The sequence below is a fragment of the Tinamus guttatus genome, unplaced genomic scaffold, assembly GCF_059628265.1.
Source record: "Tinamus guttatus ecotype Peru unplaced genomic scaffold, ASM5962826v1 Tinamus_guttatus_pri_ptg000011l, whole genome shotgun sequence".
NCBI lineage: Eukaryota > Metazoa > Chordata > Aves > Tinamiformes > Tinamidae > Tinamus > Tinamus guttatus.
In genome coordinates, this window is record NW_028288545.1 from 582,639 (window position 1) to 601,302 (window position 18,664).

The 18,664-nt window shown below is 40.7% G+C and overlaps 1 protein-coding gene across 1 annotated transcript in view; it reads left to right on the forward strand.

The window, feature by feature from the left end:
* The first annotated feature begins 1,461 nt into the window (after positions 1 to 1,461).
* Positions 1,462 to 18,664, forward strand: part of RYR2 (ryanodine receptor 2) — a 362,813-nt gene continuing 345,610 nt past the window's right edge. The window contains exon 1 of the mRNA XM_088522870.1: positions 1,462 to 1,541. Coding sequence (XP_088378996.1) covers positions 1,494 to 1,541 — 48 coding nt within the window. The 5' untranslated portion in view covers positions 1,462 to 1,493. The remainder of the gene's footprint in view (positions 1,542 to 18,664) is intronic.

The following is an 18,664-nucleotide window of genomic DNA, read 5'->3' on the forward strand; positions in this document are numbered from 1 at the left end:
TACTCATGCATGACTAGCTCTACAGCTTGGCTAATCTCGCAATTGCCAGTCTTTCAGAAGAACAGTTTTCCTACTGCTAGAAGGAACAATAAAATCGCTACAGAAATATTTAGTATTACTTTTTCGTGACGTCCTTGAGCAGTATAAGGCTAAGGACCACAGGTAGGGCTGCTCAAGGAAGTTATGTCTTCTGGAACACTGGCCACGCTATTCACCAGAATTATTATGATTTCATCATGTTCATTGGTTTTGGTCCTTCAAAGCCTTCTGCAGTTGCGCACACTTCACACATACTGCTCTGCCAATGACACGGTGTTCACTGAGCTATTTTTTAAGATTCCTATGTGCTATTGACTGTTGAAGTCCCGCAGCTCTCAGAGGCCACCCATTTTTCAGTTGACCCAGTGCATCCACTGGTAGAAATAGGGTTTCCTTTTTCAAGGTATGGCTGCATGAACGCTCCCGAAAGAAGCACTAGTCCATGGTAACCACCTGCTTACATGTTTTACTTAACCCGTGGTGAACACAGGGTGACAATCCTTCAAGGAAACTGAACCAAAAGGGATAATGGGTGCAGATCGAAACACAGGAAATTCCATCTCCATGTGAGGAAGAGCTTCTTTCCTGTGAGGGTGACAGAACACTGGAACAGGCTGCCCAGAGGAGTCTCCTTCTCTGGAGATCTCCCAAACCTGTTTGCATGCCACCCTGTGCCACGTGCTCTAGATGTCCCTGCTGGAGCAGGGGGGTTGGACTAGATGATCTCTAGAGGTCCATTCCAGCCTCAACCGTTTTGTGATTCTGTGTGAACAGCCTCTCTTTTCCCTTGGGTTAGGGGCATTCACAGTGTAGGTAGAAACTAACGCCTGGCGAATCCCCGCCGCGGCTGTCTGGCGTAGCTGTGCCTTGTATCTTCCAGCTCTCTTCTAGCAGAGAGCACTGTCGGCCGACAAAAAAAAATAAAAAATAATAATAAAAAAGCTCGTGAGAAGCCACTCTCATTCCCCCTGCGCCGAGGCATTAACGCGCTAACTTCGGGGGAGCCGCGAGGAGCTCCGCCCGACACAGCCGCCGCGCTCCTCCCGCCAACGGCCGCCGCCGCCAACGGCTGCCGCCAACGGCCGCGCGAGCCCCGCCTGTGGGGAGCGGCGGGCGGCGCGGCGCAGCCCCGGGCGCCCCACTGCCGCCGCCGGGCGCCGCTCGCTCCGCCGGCAAGGGGCGCTGGGCGCGGGCGGCGCGGGCTGCCGAGCACCTGCAGCGGCGGCCGCGGAGCTCCGCCTCGCCCGGCGGCTGGTGCCGCCCCCCGCGCCCGGCGCTAGCGCGGAGGCGGCCGGGCAGAGCCGCCCGCCGCAGACCCACGGGCACTCGCGCGCCGCTCGCAGCTGCCGGCGCCGGGCTGGCGCTGCCGCCTTCCTCAGCCCCGAGCGGCCGCGAGCCTCCCCCTCCGCCGCCCGCCCGGGCACCGCCAGAGAGAGACACGGAGAGGGCGAGACATGGCCGAGGGGGGCGAGGGCGAGGACGAGATCCAGTTCCTGCGCACCGTAAGCGCCGCGGCCGCGGGAGGAGGCGGGAGGGGGGAAGAGCCCCCTGCGGGGCGCGGGGGGCAGCGGGTCCTGGCGGCTCCGCAGCGCCGCGTCCCCCGGGACCCCTGCGCGCCGCGTACTGCGGATGCTGGAGCCAGCCCGGCTTCCCCGCTGCAGCCGCGCTCCCCGGCAAAGGCAGGATTCAGGATATATATACACGTAGGGAGAAATCTGCCGCCCAGGCTCCCGCTAACTTGCAGATTTTCTCTGCGCTGGGCACGAACTAATACGTTTTTTTCTTCTTTTTCTTTCTTTCTTTCTTTCCTCCTTTGTTTTTTGCGGGAGCATCCTTTCTTGACTTCTCTTCAGTCCAAAGCATGCTGAGGAGGCGAAGGTTTCTTCCCTCGGTTTATTTTGTGCGTTAGGCTTTAATTTGTGCACTGGGACTATTACGTTTACACTCCTCTGGTTTATTCTTTTCTTCAGGAGATGCTTTTGGTTCCCTTCTGGGGCATCTCCCAAGCGCTGTTTATATGCACAGTCCTCTCAAGTTTTGCAGATGGGCATATTTGACTGGTGCTATACACAAATCCTGTCACAGTTTTAGGGAAAGACTGCTGAAAATTGTGAAAATTGTTCCATGCTTGATATGTAGGCACACTGAAACTGTTATGGCAAAGCTTAGCTTCGTTTTTATTTAGTGCAGGCTGCTTTAGAAAGTGTTCACAGTGCCATGCAAGAAAGTGCATTAAAATGGGGCAGGGGAAGCAGGGAGTAAGCACACAGCTAACATATGTGAAGCAGGTTCATAGTAGTTTTGCAGCACTGAGAATCCTGCACCTGCCCCTTTTCATGTTTATTTTGACGGGAAACATTAACATGATATGCGTGATATACATCCTAGTCATTATCCATTAATTTGAATTCATGGGCAACCTAGATTTACTGGGAAAATAGCTGTTATGCAACACTGACATGAAGACAGTCAACTTTTCCCCCCCTCAGCAGTAGGTGACTTCACTTGTAGTCTTGTGCGGCATTTAAAGGCAAAACAAGAAATGGTATTGTGAGTTTTATTGGTAGCACTTCTCCCTGTTAGGCGTTTTTTTGGAAGACGTCCACCATGACGGGCTTACTGCAGGAGGTTTCAATGTTGAGCTGAGCTCATGGGAGGGCTGGGAGCTGACTGCTTCCTAGGGGGAAGCAGCAGCGTGCATGCTAATGCCGTGCGCCAGCGCCTGATGCAAAGCAGCGCTCCAGGTGATGGGCAGCAGGCCTAATTGGCAGCTGGCAACCCTGGCCTTGGACTGGCCTTCGAAAACGTTGAGTGTGTTGTACTGGTGGCAAAGTGACCTTGAAGAACTGGGTAAACTGAGGCTTTATACAGATATATATGTATGTACATATATATGTATAGCGGAGGAAAAAGGGCCTGAGATTTCCTTTGCTGAGAAGTTTTGACTCTCATCCATAGCTGTGCATTTGTGGTGATGAAGTTACAATCTAAGTTACAGTTTCTTCTTGAAAAAGTTGCTTTTAAAACCTTCTCAACCCAGTCGTTCTTTTACCTATTCTTAGCTTTAGAAAATATTAATCCAAACTTCCTATTGGATGCAATTAACTTCCAGAATGGCGTGGAGAGAAAGCACTGGAAACTGAGTATTACCTGGAAATTGCTGCAGTTTTAGTTGCTGTTTTTTCGGGTGGTAATTAGGGACCAAAAAAAGTACAAAAGGCTTGGTAGATAAATACTAAGTTTTCAAAGAACACCTGCAAATGAAAAAGCTTTTTGTGCTTTTAATACTTCAATCATGTTGTCTATAGACCCACTCACTATGTGTAAGGGGTGTTCATTGTATTTTCTTCTTTCCTGAGATACTGTTAAACTCTCTGAAATGCAGGTTCCTTGTCTGATGTTTCAAAATTACTCTAGGATTTCTAAAGTCAATCCTGTAATGTAAATGCAAAATAGTATTATGGATTTTTTTTTCCTCATAAACTCCATATTTATTTGCATTGAACTACTTGAATTTCTATTTGCCCTCTGTTTTGATTGATTTTCATTGGTAATTTGTCTTTCATACATTCTTACTTTGTCTAATAATTCTTCTTCATTGGGTGCTTTTATTTATTTAGTTATTTATTTAGATAAACTGGTACCTGCATTTTTTTCCTACAAATTCACGTCTGGACTTTTGTTTCTCTTGGGAACAATCTGAATTTGACACATCGCTTTGGAAAGTGAATGTGACCTGGGAACGCCTTGGATTTCAGGAATTGAGAATCCTTTAAATTGAGAATCCTTCCGACTGGCTGGAATGTAACTGCTCTGTTATATGGGCTCGCCCCAAGGAAATTTTTTTATAGTCCTATGAATTTTGTGCTTTCCCCTCATCATTTCACTGAATTCTGCAGCTGCAGGTAGCCTTGTAATACTTGTGTCTTTTTCATACTGCCTTGGACATATTGACTTCTCCCACTGAGGGCATTCATGGTGAACAAGATGAGAGGCAAGGAGCAAGCACCTTGCTTTTGTTTTTATTAGTTTTGAGGGGGCTATTTCCCTGTACAGTTTTTAAGAATATTAAAAGGCAGCTCCAAAACGAACTCCTACTCTTCAGTCTTCACATTCAAGAGCATAAAATATTTACAGCTAATATAGGAATGACATGTTTATCTTCTTTTCAGGATGCCTAGTTTGCCCACAGTGAAAACAAATCAGAGTTCTAGGAGAGAACAGCTTTACTCTAACCCCCTATGCTTTTTCTATACAGCCTACATGAAAGGACTGATTTTTGTGCTACAGACCCCCAGTATCATGGTGCAGGTTTGTAAGCTGATAATGGACTTAAAACAATACCAGTACATGAGAAAACACTCCTTGGTATTATCATTTCTATGGGATAAATGTGTTCTGAGTCTTGGAAGCAGTTATGTACCTAGGAGTGATGAACGGCATCATAATCTACTCAGAGCTGAGGATTTTCCTGCTACTGGTGGCTGTGGCTTTCTGGAGCTGTGCAGTAACCTGGAGGCAGATGTGTTCTTCGTGTTCATGGTAGGACACACCGCGAAGACTAATGGGGACTAACCCAACTAGGGCCTTTCTTGCTGGTTTTTGAGGCAGTGAAGCTGGTGTGTCCGTGATAAATCAAAAGGACAGTCAGCCGAGCAGCAGACTTTCCCAGGTCTGCCTCCCTTTCTGCCTCTTTTTTTTTTTTTTTTTTTTTTAAGACTGGCATGCTGATGTGGCTGAGGTTGGAAGGGACCTCTGGAGATCACGGAGGCCAGCCCCTCTGCACAAGCAGGAGCCCCTAGAGCACGTTGCATGGGAAATTTCTAGTTACACTCTCCGATAATGCCATTTTTTTTTCTTTTTCATTTATTTGATTAGTAACTTGCAGTAAAGCAGGATCTTCTGCTTGCAGGAACCTGTTCTGTGCTGCTTTATTTTCTACGTAGAATTACAATTCTTTGAGTGTGGCTGCTGGGTAAGTATAAGAGTACTATCCAACACTAGAAAGGACTTCCAACTGAAACTGAATGTTATTTAGGATTTATGTTTGATGGGCAAGGGATTTTCTTAAGTCATTGCTGAAGCTTAATACTTGAGATAAATTCTCTGCATTCAGCTCTCTTGTTTTCTTCAATATGAAATGAAGAGCATAATATGGTCTTGTTGGAAGGACAAGAACTCTGTGATTCAGCATTCACTTCTCTTCTGTCCCAGATATTCCTCGTTCAGATCCCATTTAAACAATGAATGTTACTTTATATCTGATTAAAACCATGTGCTAAGGTGTGATCCTGAACGATCGTATCATGTCTATGGGACTACAGATGAGGAAAGAACCAGGACTAACACAGTCTGAGAATCATGTTAGTCGTTCCAAATACTAAGCAACTAAACATAAAGTGAAATGTTTCTCTGTGTGTCTCACAGTTAAATGGAATAGAGATGTATTTTTTTCTGTAGTGTTTTTTATAGACTGAAGGTTTTAAAGTGGTTTATCATAGTATGTTATGTGGCTGCAATCATCAAACATACAAACACAGCAGCTAATGTGCACTGAGGATAATGTTCAAAAGCAGCAGATATTAGGAGAAATTTTGAAAGGAAAGAATACAAGAAAGCACTTTGGCCAGCCTCTGTTTATTTTAAAAAATATTTCTTGCCACTGTCACTATGCGGTTTCTGGAGGCTCGTCAGGGACTGGCACAGGAAACTGCTGTTTAGCAGCTCATATGAGGTACAGCATGGCTGAGATCGCAGGTTTGTACCTCCCTTCCTAAGGCTCTGCACTGCAGTATGGACACTGAAGATGCTCCCACGTTCTGTTTTGGAATTGAGCTGGACAGACTGTTTGTAGCAAAAAGGTTTTAGCTAGGACATTCTTTTTTTTTTTTTTTAATTTATGTATTAATTTGGAAATTATGTGCGAACATTTTATATATTTTTTTTGTTTCAAAAAATGTTTGACAAGCACTTTATGCCACCGTTAGGATGATCTTACTGGATAAAATCAGTTGTTGTGTTTGTATACTGCCTGGACTGGTGTTCAGTGTCTGGAGACTATCGCACATGTCAGGTGGAGGTTAAGGAAGTTCTGAAACAGCATAGTCCACCTGGGAAGTTTTTCTTGTCCTGTGAATGAGTTGGCAGATGTTCTGCGGCATAAACCCTTTCCAGTGACACTTCTTTTCAATATCCAAATATGTTTTAATGCATGGTGCTCCTTAACGTCAGCAAGGGCTGGGGAGTATTGATTGCAGAAGTTCAAGTGTGGATCTGGTTAGACAGAATCCCAGTATGAAAACTGGTGAATTTCTGAATGAAGGTGTAATGCAGGTTCAGGGTTTACATCTGCCTTTGGCTTTCTTGTTTGAACGCTACATTATAACAAGCCTTAAAGGTGGTTTTCCTCCTGGAGAGCTGTTTGGAAGATGCCTGAGGAGATGGTGATTCAGGAGGGTGCACCGTTCTTTCTCGCACGATACACGTGGCATGGTAAATAGCCCTTACTGAACTGCCAAACCAACACACAAGGGATGAAAAAAGTTGAATTTTTTCTTAGTGTGGCTCTTGCAATTAGACTTTTGGCTGATGAAAGAAGTCAGCCAAGTACGTTGTATGTATCCATTTTAATCTTTTTTTCTTAATTTGCACACAAAATGAGTAGTATCTCTTTGCTGGCAAATAATGACTTGCAAACGTTATAAAGTGTCTAATAGTATGAAGTTCAGCTTAATTTCATAAATGTGCTACGCATTTACTTCTCTGTGTTGCTAAGAATAACTAAAATTTTCCAGTCAAATGAACAAAGTATATTTTACAGTGTCACTCGTTAAAAATCTTTGCTTAGATCAATTTGTAACAGGTCTCGTAGGCGTCATGAGTTATTGAAGTTCTTTTCTATAGCTCAAGGGTGGGTGAGGCTGTAATCCCTCTGAAGGCTGAGTTGCTGTTGATTTTGATGGAATTAGGATTTCATCTCCAGATTTAGTTTGCAGGCACAATGGCCAGAAATGTGCATCATACTTAATATGTATTATTTTGTAAATGTAAGCTTGGTTCTGAAAAATACTGTAAAAAATCTATGAAAATAATCTTTGCTATGAATCACTCCCAGCTATGACACTGTTAAGCTATTTTTTGTGGCTTATCTGATGCATATCTCGGTGCAGCAGTTTGGGAAATTTGGCTGTGTGAGTTTGTGGAGATGGCTATCCTTGTCTTGGTGCTAATGTGCAAGTGGCATCACAGCAGTTTGCTGCTTGCCTTTTGAAGTAGTGATGGGCTTCATCTTTTATGCATCATCAGCGGGAACTTTCTGCTGACTGCAGGTGGATAGCTTGCTTTCTCAAAAGAAATATTAATAAATAATAAATATTAAATTTAATATTAAATATTAAATAAATATTTTGTCCAATTTCTTCCATTTCTCTTGCACAGAGACATATTTCATTTGGTCTAACTGCTCCTTTGTTGTGTAGATACTTGTATTCATAATGCAAATCTTTAATGTAGTACTAACATTTTCTCCTAAGTGAAAGAGGATTTGAGAGGTATGGAAAGCAGGGCTAAGCTCATTCTTGAAGAAGAACAAGTAAACAATTGAAACAAACCCTAGTAAAATAGAAAAACAAGGGCATACTTTTAATCCAAGGTATCTTTTCAATGCCCTTTCTTATTAAGATAAAGAAAAAAAAAAAGCTTTAATAGACTTTATATCACGTATTACAAATAAAGTCCTAAAACTTATAAGTAATGTATTTCCTTTTGATGGGGGCTGCAGATGCAGAAGCCTGTTGCTCAATCCTTCAAGCAGGCTGAAGATGCCAGTTGCAGATCTTAACCATGGTCACACAGAAGGGAGAACAGACAACCTTCTTTATTGACACACTTCATAGCCTGGAAAGCCTTCCCATACTGAAGCAAGAATGGTCCTTTGCAATTCTGTGCCTCCTGTCCCGTTCCGTTATCCCAAGCCCTGTCCTGTGTTTCCATGTGCATGACGCTTGGGCCTGTCTGGCTGCGCTGCCTCCGGCGTGCTCCGTGTGGAGCTCCTTGCGAGGAGGCTGCCTGGCGCCTCTCAGCACAGGAGGGAAGGCCTCTGCCCACTGCTCAGAAGCTAAACTGGCAACGAGAAGTATGAAGGATATGGAAGGGATCGTAAAAGGAACTGCATTAACTTATTTTCACAGTAGTAATTTTTATTTAAATGTAATATCATAATGGTCAGTTTCACAGAGATGATAGTGTGTTTATGAAAAACCTCACAGTAGCAGCTGAAATTAATTATTTTCAAAGAAAAGACGGATACAGTCAGTTTTGAAGCATAAATCAGTGTTTATCATAGTCAGGAACAGTTTCCTTGAAATTATCAAGTGTTTGAAGAAAACTGGAAATATAATAGGTTACATAGTAATATAATAACCCCTAGTTAGATTTTGTCAAAAGCTGAAGGATATTTTATTGCAGTGCAGCCTTTTTTTTTTTTTTTTTTTTTTTCTTCCCATATTTGGAATGCAGAAAAGAAATAACAAGGTCACTTTGTTTGGTGAGATCCAGCTTCCCACAAGACTTCAGAATAGTTCATGCGGTATAAGGATATACTTCCTCTTGTAAGATTATCCTGCTCTTTAGCTTGACCAAAGAGAAATAAAATGCAATGGATATTAGCTAGTGGGCTAGTTAAGGAGCAAAGTGTGGAGCACCAGCGCATTGTGTGTTTGCACCTCTGTGAAAACTTCTCTGGAATCCCACTGTGAAAGCCAAGTAAGCTGAATTTGGAGGGTGTCCTGGCTTAAATCCTGTTTTCAAAGGATGGTGGAAGGAAGCAACACAAAATTTGCATTGACTCTCTAAGCATTTTCCCAGGGACTGCCAGAAAATGAAGTTGTATTAGTGGAGTCCAGCCAGAAATGGCTGTCTCATGTAGCTATATTGCTTCATTTCAAACAATGCAAATCTAGGGAAAAAAAAGACTGCCTGGGCTTTGTGTGGGATGCCTGCTTTGGGTTCATAAAAAGAAAAAGGAGAGAGGGGAAAAAAACTTTCTTAGATGTATGTGTCAGGGATTTTTTCCTTGATATATGAACATCTCTATGATGGCTAAACACAAATGCTTTAATAAAGTTTGAGGTGGAGAAATAGAAGGAATTTAGGAGTGTTCAGAGTAAGCCAAGGTGATTGAATATATCTTGTTAAGACTTACAGTAAACTACTAGATGGATGGATTAATTTACTCTTTGTATGTCAGGGATGTAGCAATGCTGGTAAACAGTTGGAAATAATGGAAGAAATTCTTGGTGTGTTCATTATTTAGGTGCAAACTGGAACCATTTCAGTGGCACTAAGACAGCACAAGCTACATGGTTAAAACTCTTCACATGGGCCCACTGCATTGATCCAAAGGCAGTCCTTGGTAAAGAATACGGTTGTGATGGTGACAGTTGCCACCTACATGTGGCTAAAAGTCCTTTTACCCTGAAAATAAACATAACCTGTGACTTCATCTTTCTTGATTATGTCTATTGCATTCATAATGCTAATGCACAGCCCTGTATATGGGTTGAGTTTACTCAGCCTTGTAGGGAACTTCAGGGAGGTGGAGCACCCTTTTTTTTTACAGGTAGCAGCTGGATAATGCAATTTGCAATATATGATGCAGGGAGATATGCAGTAAGAATGAAATGAAGATAGAGAACACTTTTGTGTTTGCGTCCCAGGTAATATAACAGCATTTTGTTGCCAAAGAGATGGATTTATAATCTTTCAAAAGCTTGCTTTAAATATAAGTATTCATCTTCTCCCCTGCTTTACCACCCCTTCCTGACCTCAGTAGAAATTTATTGAAGGCCACGATATGTCTAGTGTTTTGCCACATACACAGGAACCTCAAGCCCACTAGTTTAGTACGTATAAATGGCACAAGGGTGATAGCTGTGTTGGCAAAATGAGAAATTGTCCCAAATGCCATAGGAATCCTATCATCATTGGCTGGGTTTCTGCAGGGTGCGCTTCATTAAAAACAGCAATTCACAAACAGATGATAATCTGACTGCTTGGCCTTATTGACTCTCTAATCTATTTTAATACGTGTGACATGATGAATACTACACATTTTAAAAACTGCTGCTTTTGGTACTGGTAATTTGGTGACGTAATCTTAAAGAAAACAAAAGGAAAAAAAATTGCAAAAGAAGTAGTCAGTGAAGAACTGTCTTCAGTATTGACCTGAGCAGGGCTCTTGTAGAAAAAGCCTGTAAATTTTTTTTTAATATGAGATGGTTTCTGGAAAAAAACTATGGAAGAAGTGCTGTTGCATTTCGGATTGTTTCAAAATGTTACCTGCAATGTAATGTCTCTGATCAAAGCTTAAGTGAAGCTGGTAGAAAAGTATTTTGCAGACGGGACCTCTTACACTTGGATTTTTTTTCCTCCTGCTCTCCTGATTGGAGAAAAGCTAAGAATAATTTTGTTTGTTTGTTTGTTTGTTTGTTTGTTTTTTTCTCTCTCCCTCACAAACGAGGAAAGTCTATTATCCACAGGTTAGGTTTGCGAGGCAAGGGGGAGTTTGTGAGGAGAACTTCAGCAGTGGCTGCGTCACCTGCACTGCACTGCACTGATCCGTGTGTTCTCTCCCTCCTTTGCACGCCTGTCCCCTGCCCTCACTGAGGGGAGGGATCCCAAAAGCTTAACTTCCTGCTGAGCAGAATGAGGGAGGCAGGGATGACAAATCTCGTAGGTGGTTTTTCACTACCCTCTTTGGACATAGAGCCTCTTGCCTCTCTTTTCTCTTAAATAAAATACTTGTTTTTGCAACTGAGTTTAGACAAAAGTAAAGACAAAGCTTTCCCTGCTTCCCAATGGAGGAGGAGGAGAAAAAATGACATATTACATTGTGAAAGTTAGGTTTTCCTGTCCTTAAAGCTGAGGAGAGGTATCTTTTTGTAAGGAAATCTTGCTGCCTAATTGCATAAACATTATACAACTGTGTTTTTGAAAGTGGAAATGTTTACATCTTCTCATTGACTATAGCCGACTGAGAATGTTGGAATTTAAATTTCTGCTGACTTGGGACTGTTTCTGAATGGTCAAGTCAATCCTCTTGTATCTGTTTTAGTCTACTGAAAACTTTTAGATGGAATATTGATTTTTAGATGGTGATATATTTTATTGAGAGTTTTATAGGCATTACTTTCTGGATTATTCTGATTATATCACAGTTTTATATATATATCTTATATATGTATTTTTTCTAGGTTTTAATTGATCTCTAGCTTATAATTTGAGGATCTATTGCAAATGCAGCTCAAGTCCCAGGGTTTCTTATTGCATAGTTCCTAGAGCTGCTAGTGGGGCCAAATTGGGCATTACTTGTTTGATCTTCTCTGTCATTCTGCCCTCTGTCATTCTGTCCTCACTGGACAGCTGCAGAGCTAAGGGAGCATCTGGAGCAATATTATTCCTCTTGCGAGCAATCTGTTCTGGGAACTAGCTGGGTGAAAGTCACCTCTGCAGAACTCCAGTTCCTTGGTTGGGAATCACTGAGGAGTCCAACTTTCTGCATAGAGATGAGCTCTGCTGGCTCAGAGAAAATCTTTAGGTGAGAGAGGCTTCAGTTTTCCTAAACTTCTTATCCTGAAAAGTAATCCAATTAATAAATTGTGTGAGACTTTCAGACTTCGAAGGGGCGGATTTCACAGAATCACAGAATGCTTAAGGTTGGAAGGGACCTCTAGAGGTCATCTAGTCCAAACCCCCCTGCATACGCAGGGTCACCTAGAGCACGTTTCTATGAGATTTGTTTCTATGAGAGATCTTACTTTGCATGACATTCACATTTCTTTTTACATAGGAAGGTCTTGCTTCACTTTTTGATTCACTAATTTTTGATTAACTAATATGAATCAGAACAAGCGTTCAATGAAGGAATGAGTTAATTGGGTAGTAAACTGTGTAGGATTGTGCACATTACAAAATTACCTTTTTCTATGTGCTTATGTTTTCCTATTGATGGGTGAGGTTTTTTTTTATGGTGATTTATGTCTGCTGCAGAATTACAGTTTGACGATTGGGACCACAACTAGTGCTTGGGAAGCGCAGTCTGTTGTAGTACGTTCTTATTGAAAAGTTACTGTTTGCTAGTAGTAATTGTACCATAGTGGTCTATTTTTGTTTTGGGGAGGGACAGAGAAATTAAGAGTTCTGAGCTTAGAACTGATTTGTAGCTGCATTATATACCTTTAAATACAGTAATCAGCTGAAGAAAAATCCTTAAGCCCCTTTGGAAATGTCTAGCTGGATCTCATTTTCCCTGCCTATGGAACAAAATAGTTTAAATAAGGTAAACGCATAAAACAGGCAGGTTGCTGTATTGTGCTGTTAAGGGCTATTTCATTAGCAAAAGGCTAGGGGAAAATACTTATGGTGCAAATATAACTTGGCCATAAGCCTGAAAACAAATATTGTATTACAAAAGCTGCTTCATGTAAAAACCCGGCTCTCTGACCTACTGCTTAAATGCTACTGCAATCTGAATATAAATTAATTGATTTTAGTTTAATATCTAGCAGAATCATCTGCTCTACATCTGTTAAAGATTTTATTAACTGGTTTGCTTCTTGGTGACTGCACAGGATTTAAAATAGGTAACATTTTCTTAAATGTTTAAGTTGATCTTTTGAAAGAGAAAAGTAAAGGTCATTCGTGGCTGGATCATTATGCACAGCAGTTCATGTCCGTGGGTTAATACCATCGATAAGGACTCTGTTTCAAAAAGTCTAGTTGTGTTCTCACTGGAGTTATCGTGAAAGCCCTTGCTGACTTCAACCAGTGCTGAATCACACACTAACAGCTTTGTGTACTGTTCTATATAATGGTCTCAATGTATAGAATGCATATGCTTTTCCGTGCTCTTTGCCTGCCATTTTAAGTACAATTAATATTTATCTCAGACACTGGAAGTGTGTGTCCTGGCTCAGCATGTTGCTATGCAAAAATGTTTACATCTAATGACGGGTAGGCTGTTCCCGTGGTGCTGCACGGACATACAGTGTTGTCCACTTTAACAAAGGTAATCATCTGTCACAGCTTTCTCTTTTCTGAGAAGAAAACTAGAGTTATCTTATTGTACTAAGCTCCTTGAAGTCTTTGTTTGGAAGCTAAATACTGTTCTTGCAGAGTAGCATTTTTAAGTGTGCTGTTATTGTGTCCAGCTATTTATGTCATGTGTATTCCATAGTAAGTGCTAATTTGGAAGTGAGATAATATATACTATGTAATTTACTCAGAAATTATATATGCTGTACTGCTTTACAGCGGAGTACTGCTTTTTAGTTTCTTGATGTGTACAAAACACTGTTTCTCTTGCTCTTCTAGTGTGGTATCTTTATTTCTATCTTTTCTTTTTGGGAAAAAAAATCTTTTTGCCTCAAATCTTTGCATCTGTATTGAAAGGTTGGGCACTGGTGTTGCCTTAAAGGTCATATCTCTAGGTGACTAGTCACTTTTGTTTAGTTATAGGGAAAAGTTTCCATCACTTTTCAAGGTAAGAAACAGTAACTTGTCATAGATAAGTCCTGAAAGATCCTAGGCTCTCCTGTTTCCACAGTATCTCCAAGGATAACAACATCCGATTTGAGTTTAGGGGTATCAGCACTTAATGGAACTGAATTCTCACTGTGTAGTGTTTCTGTTTCAGACTCAGAAGTTGACTACAAAAGTGAAACAGTGAAAATTATGCACACTTGCAGCTTAACTGTAAAATAGACCTACTTTTTTTTGAGTTTAGCAGGATTATTTACACTGTACTTAGAATGCAGGAAAACATGGGATGGAAAAATGTGCAGACATAGGAATGTTTAGCCTTTACCTTCTACTTTCTTTTTTTTCCACTCTGCTTAGTCTAGCACTTTTACTCCTGACTTACAGTTAAAGTGTGACCATCTCTAATGTAAATGTGTTCAACTAGTTGTTACAGATGATTGGAATGGCAGTGCCCGATAAAGGTCCTTTTCCATCTTATTTCCTCTAAAATCCCCCTTCATATTTATTGAATAGCTCATATGTGGAACCAAACCTGCACAACACGTTTGCACCTGATGTGTGTTAAAGTAGTCACTGCTTTCCTCTTGAGCATTACCCAGGTGTTGCCTAATTGTGGTTCATTATCTCAGACGATATAGACATCATGTTTTCATGACTATATTTGCTGAAAATATTGTGTGCCGCTTACTGCTTCATCTTAAGCACTGAAAGTAATTTGGATCTGAGTAAAAGTAAGAAAATCACCACTATCAATACTCACGTGAAGGTACATTATTACTTGCTTTTTTCTTTCAGATTTCTTTCTTATTCATGATGCATGTTTGTTCATGACCTGGTATGAAATTATGTTTGAATTTACTGCCTAAATTAACCTGTGTCTGGATTCGAACCCAGTTTCAGTCTTTAAGCTCCTTCAGAAATGCATCTCATTTTCTTCGAGGAGCTGTAGAGCTGTGTCCTAAATACTAGTCCGTCCTGCATCTCGAGGAAGACAGTAATGCTGAAGAAAAATGGAGGAGTTCTTATATATAGCTACCAATTTTTTGTTTCCGTTTTCAAAAACTGATCTGTTATTACATATTAGTTTGTTCTCTTGGACTAACCCCTGCTTAAGTCAAGGTTAATGTGGTTCTTAGATTGGATTACGATCTTCTCTACCATACAAGACTACATTTTTGTATGAGAAAGTATATATTTTAAAGAGCTCAGTGTATTGTAATAATCTTAAAGTCATTGCAGCTTTGTGATTAAAAAAATTGAAATAATTTATCACTTTATCATGCTTATTTCTTTGTCTGTGGGAAAGGAATTATTTTGAAAAGTTTTACCTGTATAATTTATTACATAGGAGATGGAAATTACTTCTAAGTATTACTCAATGCCTTCTGTCATCTAAGATTTTTTTTGTGATTTTTTCTTTTGCATTTCTGTTCTTTCAGTTACTCTTTGGTTTTCAGACAAATGGTAGGAGAGTCTTTGCTTTGTCCTATGAAATTTTGTTCAGTTTCTTTCAAGGTAAAAAAGCAACTAAAAATCCCAACATCTCTTCTCTAATTTTTGTCCTAATTTTTGTCTCTAATTTTGTAAAAGGAATTGCAGTATGATAAAACCATAAATGTATACATTTTCTAAGACGTCACGCTTTTGAAAGCTGTATCAATATTGGGATCAGAGAAAAGAATAGAATTTGGGTGGACTTGGTTGCTTCTGACCTGGAAGATCCCGCAAATACCTCTTCCTTCCCCACCTTATGAGATAAGGGAAAGCGTGTTGCAGAAGTCACTCTGTCACTCTCCTCAAACGTCAGGATAGAAAGCAAAGATCTCAGTCAGATGGCCCAACTTTGTCACTTGTTTTACAGAAGTAATTTCTTCCTCTCTGGCCTCTAATGTCTACCTTCTAATTTCTCAGCAGCAAGAAAATGTTGGATTGTACTTGATCACTCCCAGCTAGCTCTTGGGTGTATTGAAGGCAGTCCTCTCTCATCCCGACCAATTTTTGGGATGGTTCAGCTGGATGTGTGAAGTGTTTGCCGTGGTGGTATCAGAGGATTTTGAGTTCATGACACTTGGTCGCAGATGGTTTTCCTCTTTCATCGAATGTATAAGAGAATTCAGATAAGGAATTTGGTCAGGCAGCAATGTAGTATTCACTGTGTTCTGACTGTGCAACTTCTGTTATTTAAAATGTGTTCTTTTAGTAACCCATTTATAGATTATTGTATAGTTTAAGCTGTTTATCTTAGTTTTGCGTTCAAAGTAGTTTGTGCTACAGATTGTATTTTTGCATACTATGTGATCAGACAGTGTTTAGCGGGTAGGGGAGGCCTACAGAATAAAAAAAAATGGATTGTTTTATCAATCCAATTCTGCAAGGCAAAAATTGTGAAGAGTAAATCTTTGTAGCTGAAAGGTGCACACAGCCCATCATTATCTTTGATATTATCACATTTAGGGACAGTGATATGTCAGATGCAAATATAATTTTAATTGTATTATAATCCTGATGTGGTGTTTGTGAGCTGACTCTGGTGTGAGTAGTCTTGAGCAGTCAACATGGCACCCATGAATCTATAGCACAGCTTGCACAGTGGAACCATCCTGTTCAGTGCTGTTCTAAAATGAAGACTTCTCCTGTGAGAAAAGGATTATAATATATTATAGGAAATATATATACATATATATATATTATAGGAAATATATATTTATATATAAACAGCGTGCCAGATTAGTCAAGTTACTTAAGGGAACTATTTAACAAGTTTGAGGCTCGAGACCTAGGGCATTAGAGATTCTGCTGCATTGTTGTACTGTATTTCAGGACATCAGCTGCACAGCTTGGCTGGCATGGTTTTGTTGTTGGCAACAAGACTATTCAGAGGAGATGAATCATGCATTTTTATAGTCTTGAGACTTGCAAGATCAAGAGCAAAAAGGTATTTTTTTATTTTTTCCTGGCAGAGAATTGTAAAACATGAAAATGTAATGAGTAATGACTGTTTCTATTTCACTTGAATAGAGATTGGTGTGTGTGTGTGTGTGTGTACACATATATGTGTATATATATATATATATATATACACACACACACACACACATATTTTAACAACAAATATTCTGGTATCGGATTTTCTTTCTAAACTAGCAGAGATATCAATAGGATTCATCTGATAGTTTAAAAAAACAAAAGAAAAACAAAGAAACCAAGCATACAATAACAGATTTTATGTGGATATGTGTAGATCTCCTTATGAATCTTGATGGGAAGTGGTTTAGGTTTTCCTTTAGAGAGTAGGTAACCTAATGTGATGGCTTGCAATTAGGCTTTTGAGGCTAGATAACTATGAAAAAATAAGTGCTGTCCTTTTTAGCTACAGAGTAATGGTAAAGGTAAGTGGTGCATGAGGTGTTAAGGACCAAGTCTACTTGTTGCTCAATGAATTTGGAATCTTGGAGGTATAGTCCTTGTGGTGTCTTGGAAAGTGCTTCATGTCACTTCAGCTTTTGATTCACCCTTGTGCTTGTATCTTGATAATCTGGGTGTGCATACCCAGATTTCCGTCTATGATTAAAGAGGAAGATGTTAAATTTTAGGGAGAGATATTCCTGAAATATTTGTTCCAGCTATCTCTTCAGAGCATTTATGCCTTTCTATCTCACAGTCAGTATAATGCAATTGCTTCAGCAGTCTAAAAACGTTTAAAGTCTGGAGTTGTCTGGGTGGTAGCAAGCAAGTGGTAATGAAGTGCTGTGCTAATGTAGATAACCTGCCTAGAGTTTAATCCAAAGTTTTCTTAGTTTTGGTCAAAGTATACTCTCTGCAGTCACTTAAAATGGCATAGGTTGCCTGTGATTCGTTCACCTTTAAGGGACCTTTGAGGAAGGTGTATATACATAAAGCAGCTTTAAGATGTTAGGGATGTTTACATAGCAGAGATTTGTATTTTCCTTCCAGCAATAGGTGCTGCTATATTTAAGTGACCAGTACAAAGAAGCAGTTCATGACTATGTTGGCAGAAAACACGAACCTTGCCCCAAGAGCTCTCTGGCTCTGTTTTGGTGCAGAGTGTGTGTGTGTGTGTGTGTGTGTGTATATGTGTGTGTGTATATGTGTGTGAGCATCTTTTCCTGTTTATTTTCCTGTATTGATAATTTAAGGTTGTTCCAAGGCTCTGTGGTAGGTTATTAACATACCTTCAAATCTATTGAAATAATCAAAAGCAGTGTCAGAGCTCCCAAATTGGGCTGAAGGTTCTGCCCCAGGTTGGGGCTTCTTGTTACCCTTTAGTTTGATAAGAGTTAAATCACTATATGCATATAGAAAAAATAACTCTCCATAAAACACACATTTCAGTTCTGAAACATATTTATTGTATTTACTTCTTGCTCCCTGAACTTCTGTATTTAAAATAGCATAAGGTGCTTTTGATTGGTAATGAAAGAATACCTGAAGTAACTGAATTTTGGGATAGGCTTCAAAGAAAGCAAACCAATTTTTGTGTGTTCCTTGAAGACTTGAGTAAGATGTTTCTGGACTAAGAAGAAGGGAAGGATGTTCAGAGTTGTTAGTGAGATAGAACCTGGGGAGTTACAATGTGTGCTCAGTTGCTGGAGCAAAGATTGTGGCTGTTGGGTGCAATAGGAAGCTAGGGACACAACTAATTATTATTTCCATTGATTGCTTGTGCTGCGTGGTGCCCAGAGGGCTTGGCGGAGGCGAGGGCCCCCCGTGCTGCTTGCCCTGCGCGCCATGAGTCACTGCTTGCTGCCTGGAAGGGCAGAGCCTCTAAAGAGGCAAGAGACAGGAGCGCTGACAGGAGATGCAAGGAAACCCAGAAATGGTCCCAGCAACAGAGAGGACGCCTGGGATCCATTAGGGACTTCTCTAGGCTGGTGTTGCCACTGAAGATGAGACGACGTAATTTGGACGTGATGCGGGTGGAAGCTGCAGATCGGGGTGCAGATTCAAGGCCTAAAGGACTGAAGAATGGACAAAAAAAGGTGACTATTTGCAGCTCATGGGGTGGGCTTTAGCAGAAATGTCTGAAAATGTCTCTGTGGAAATATGTGATAGCAAACTGCAACTG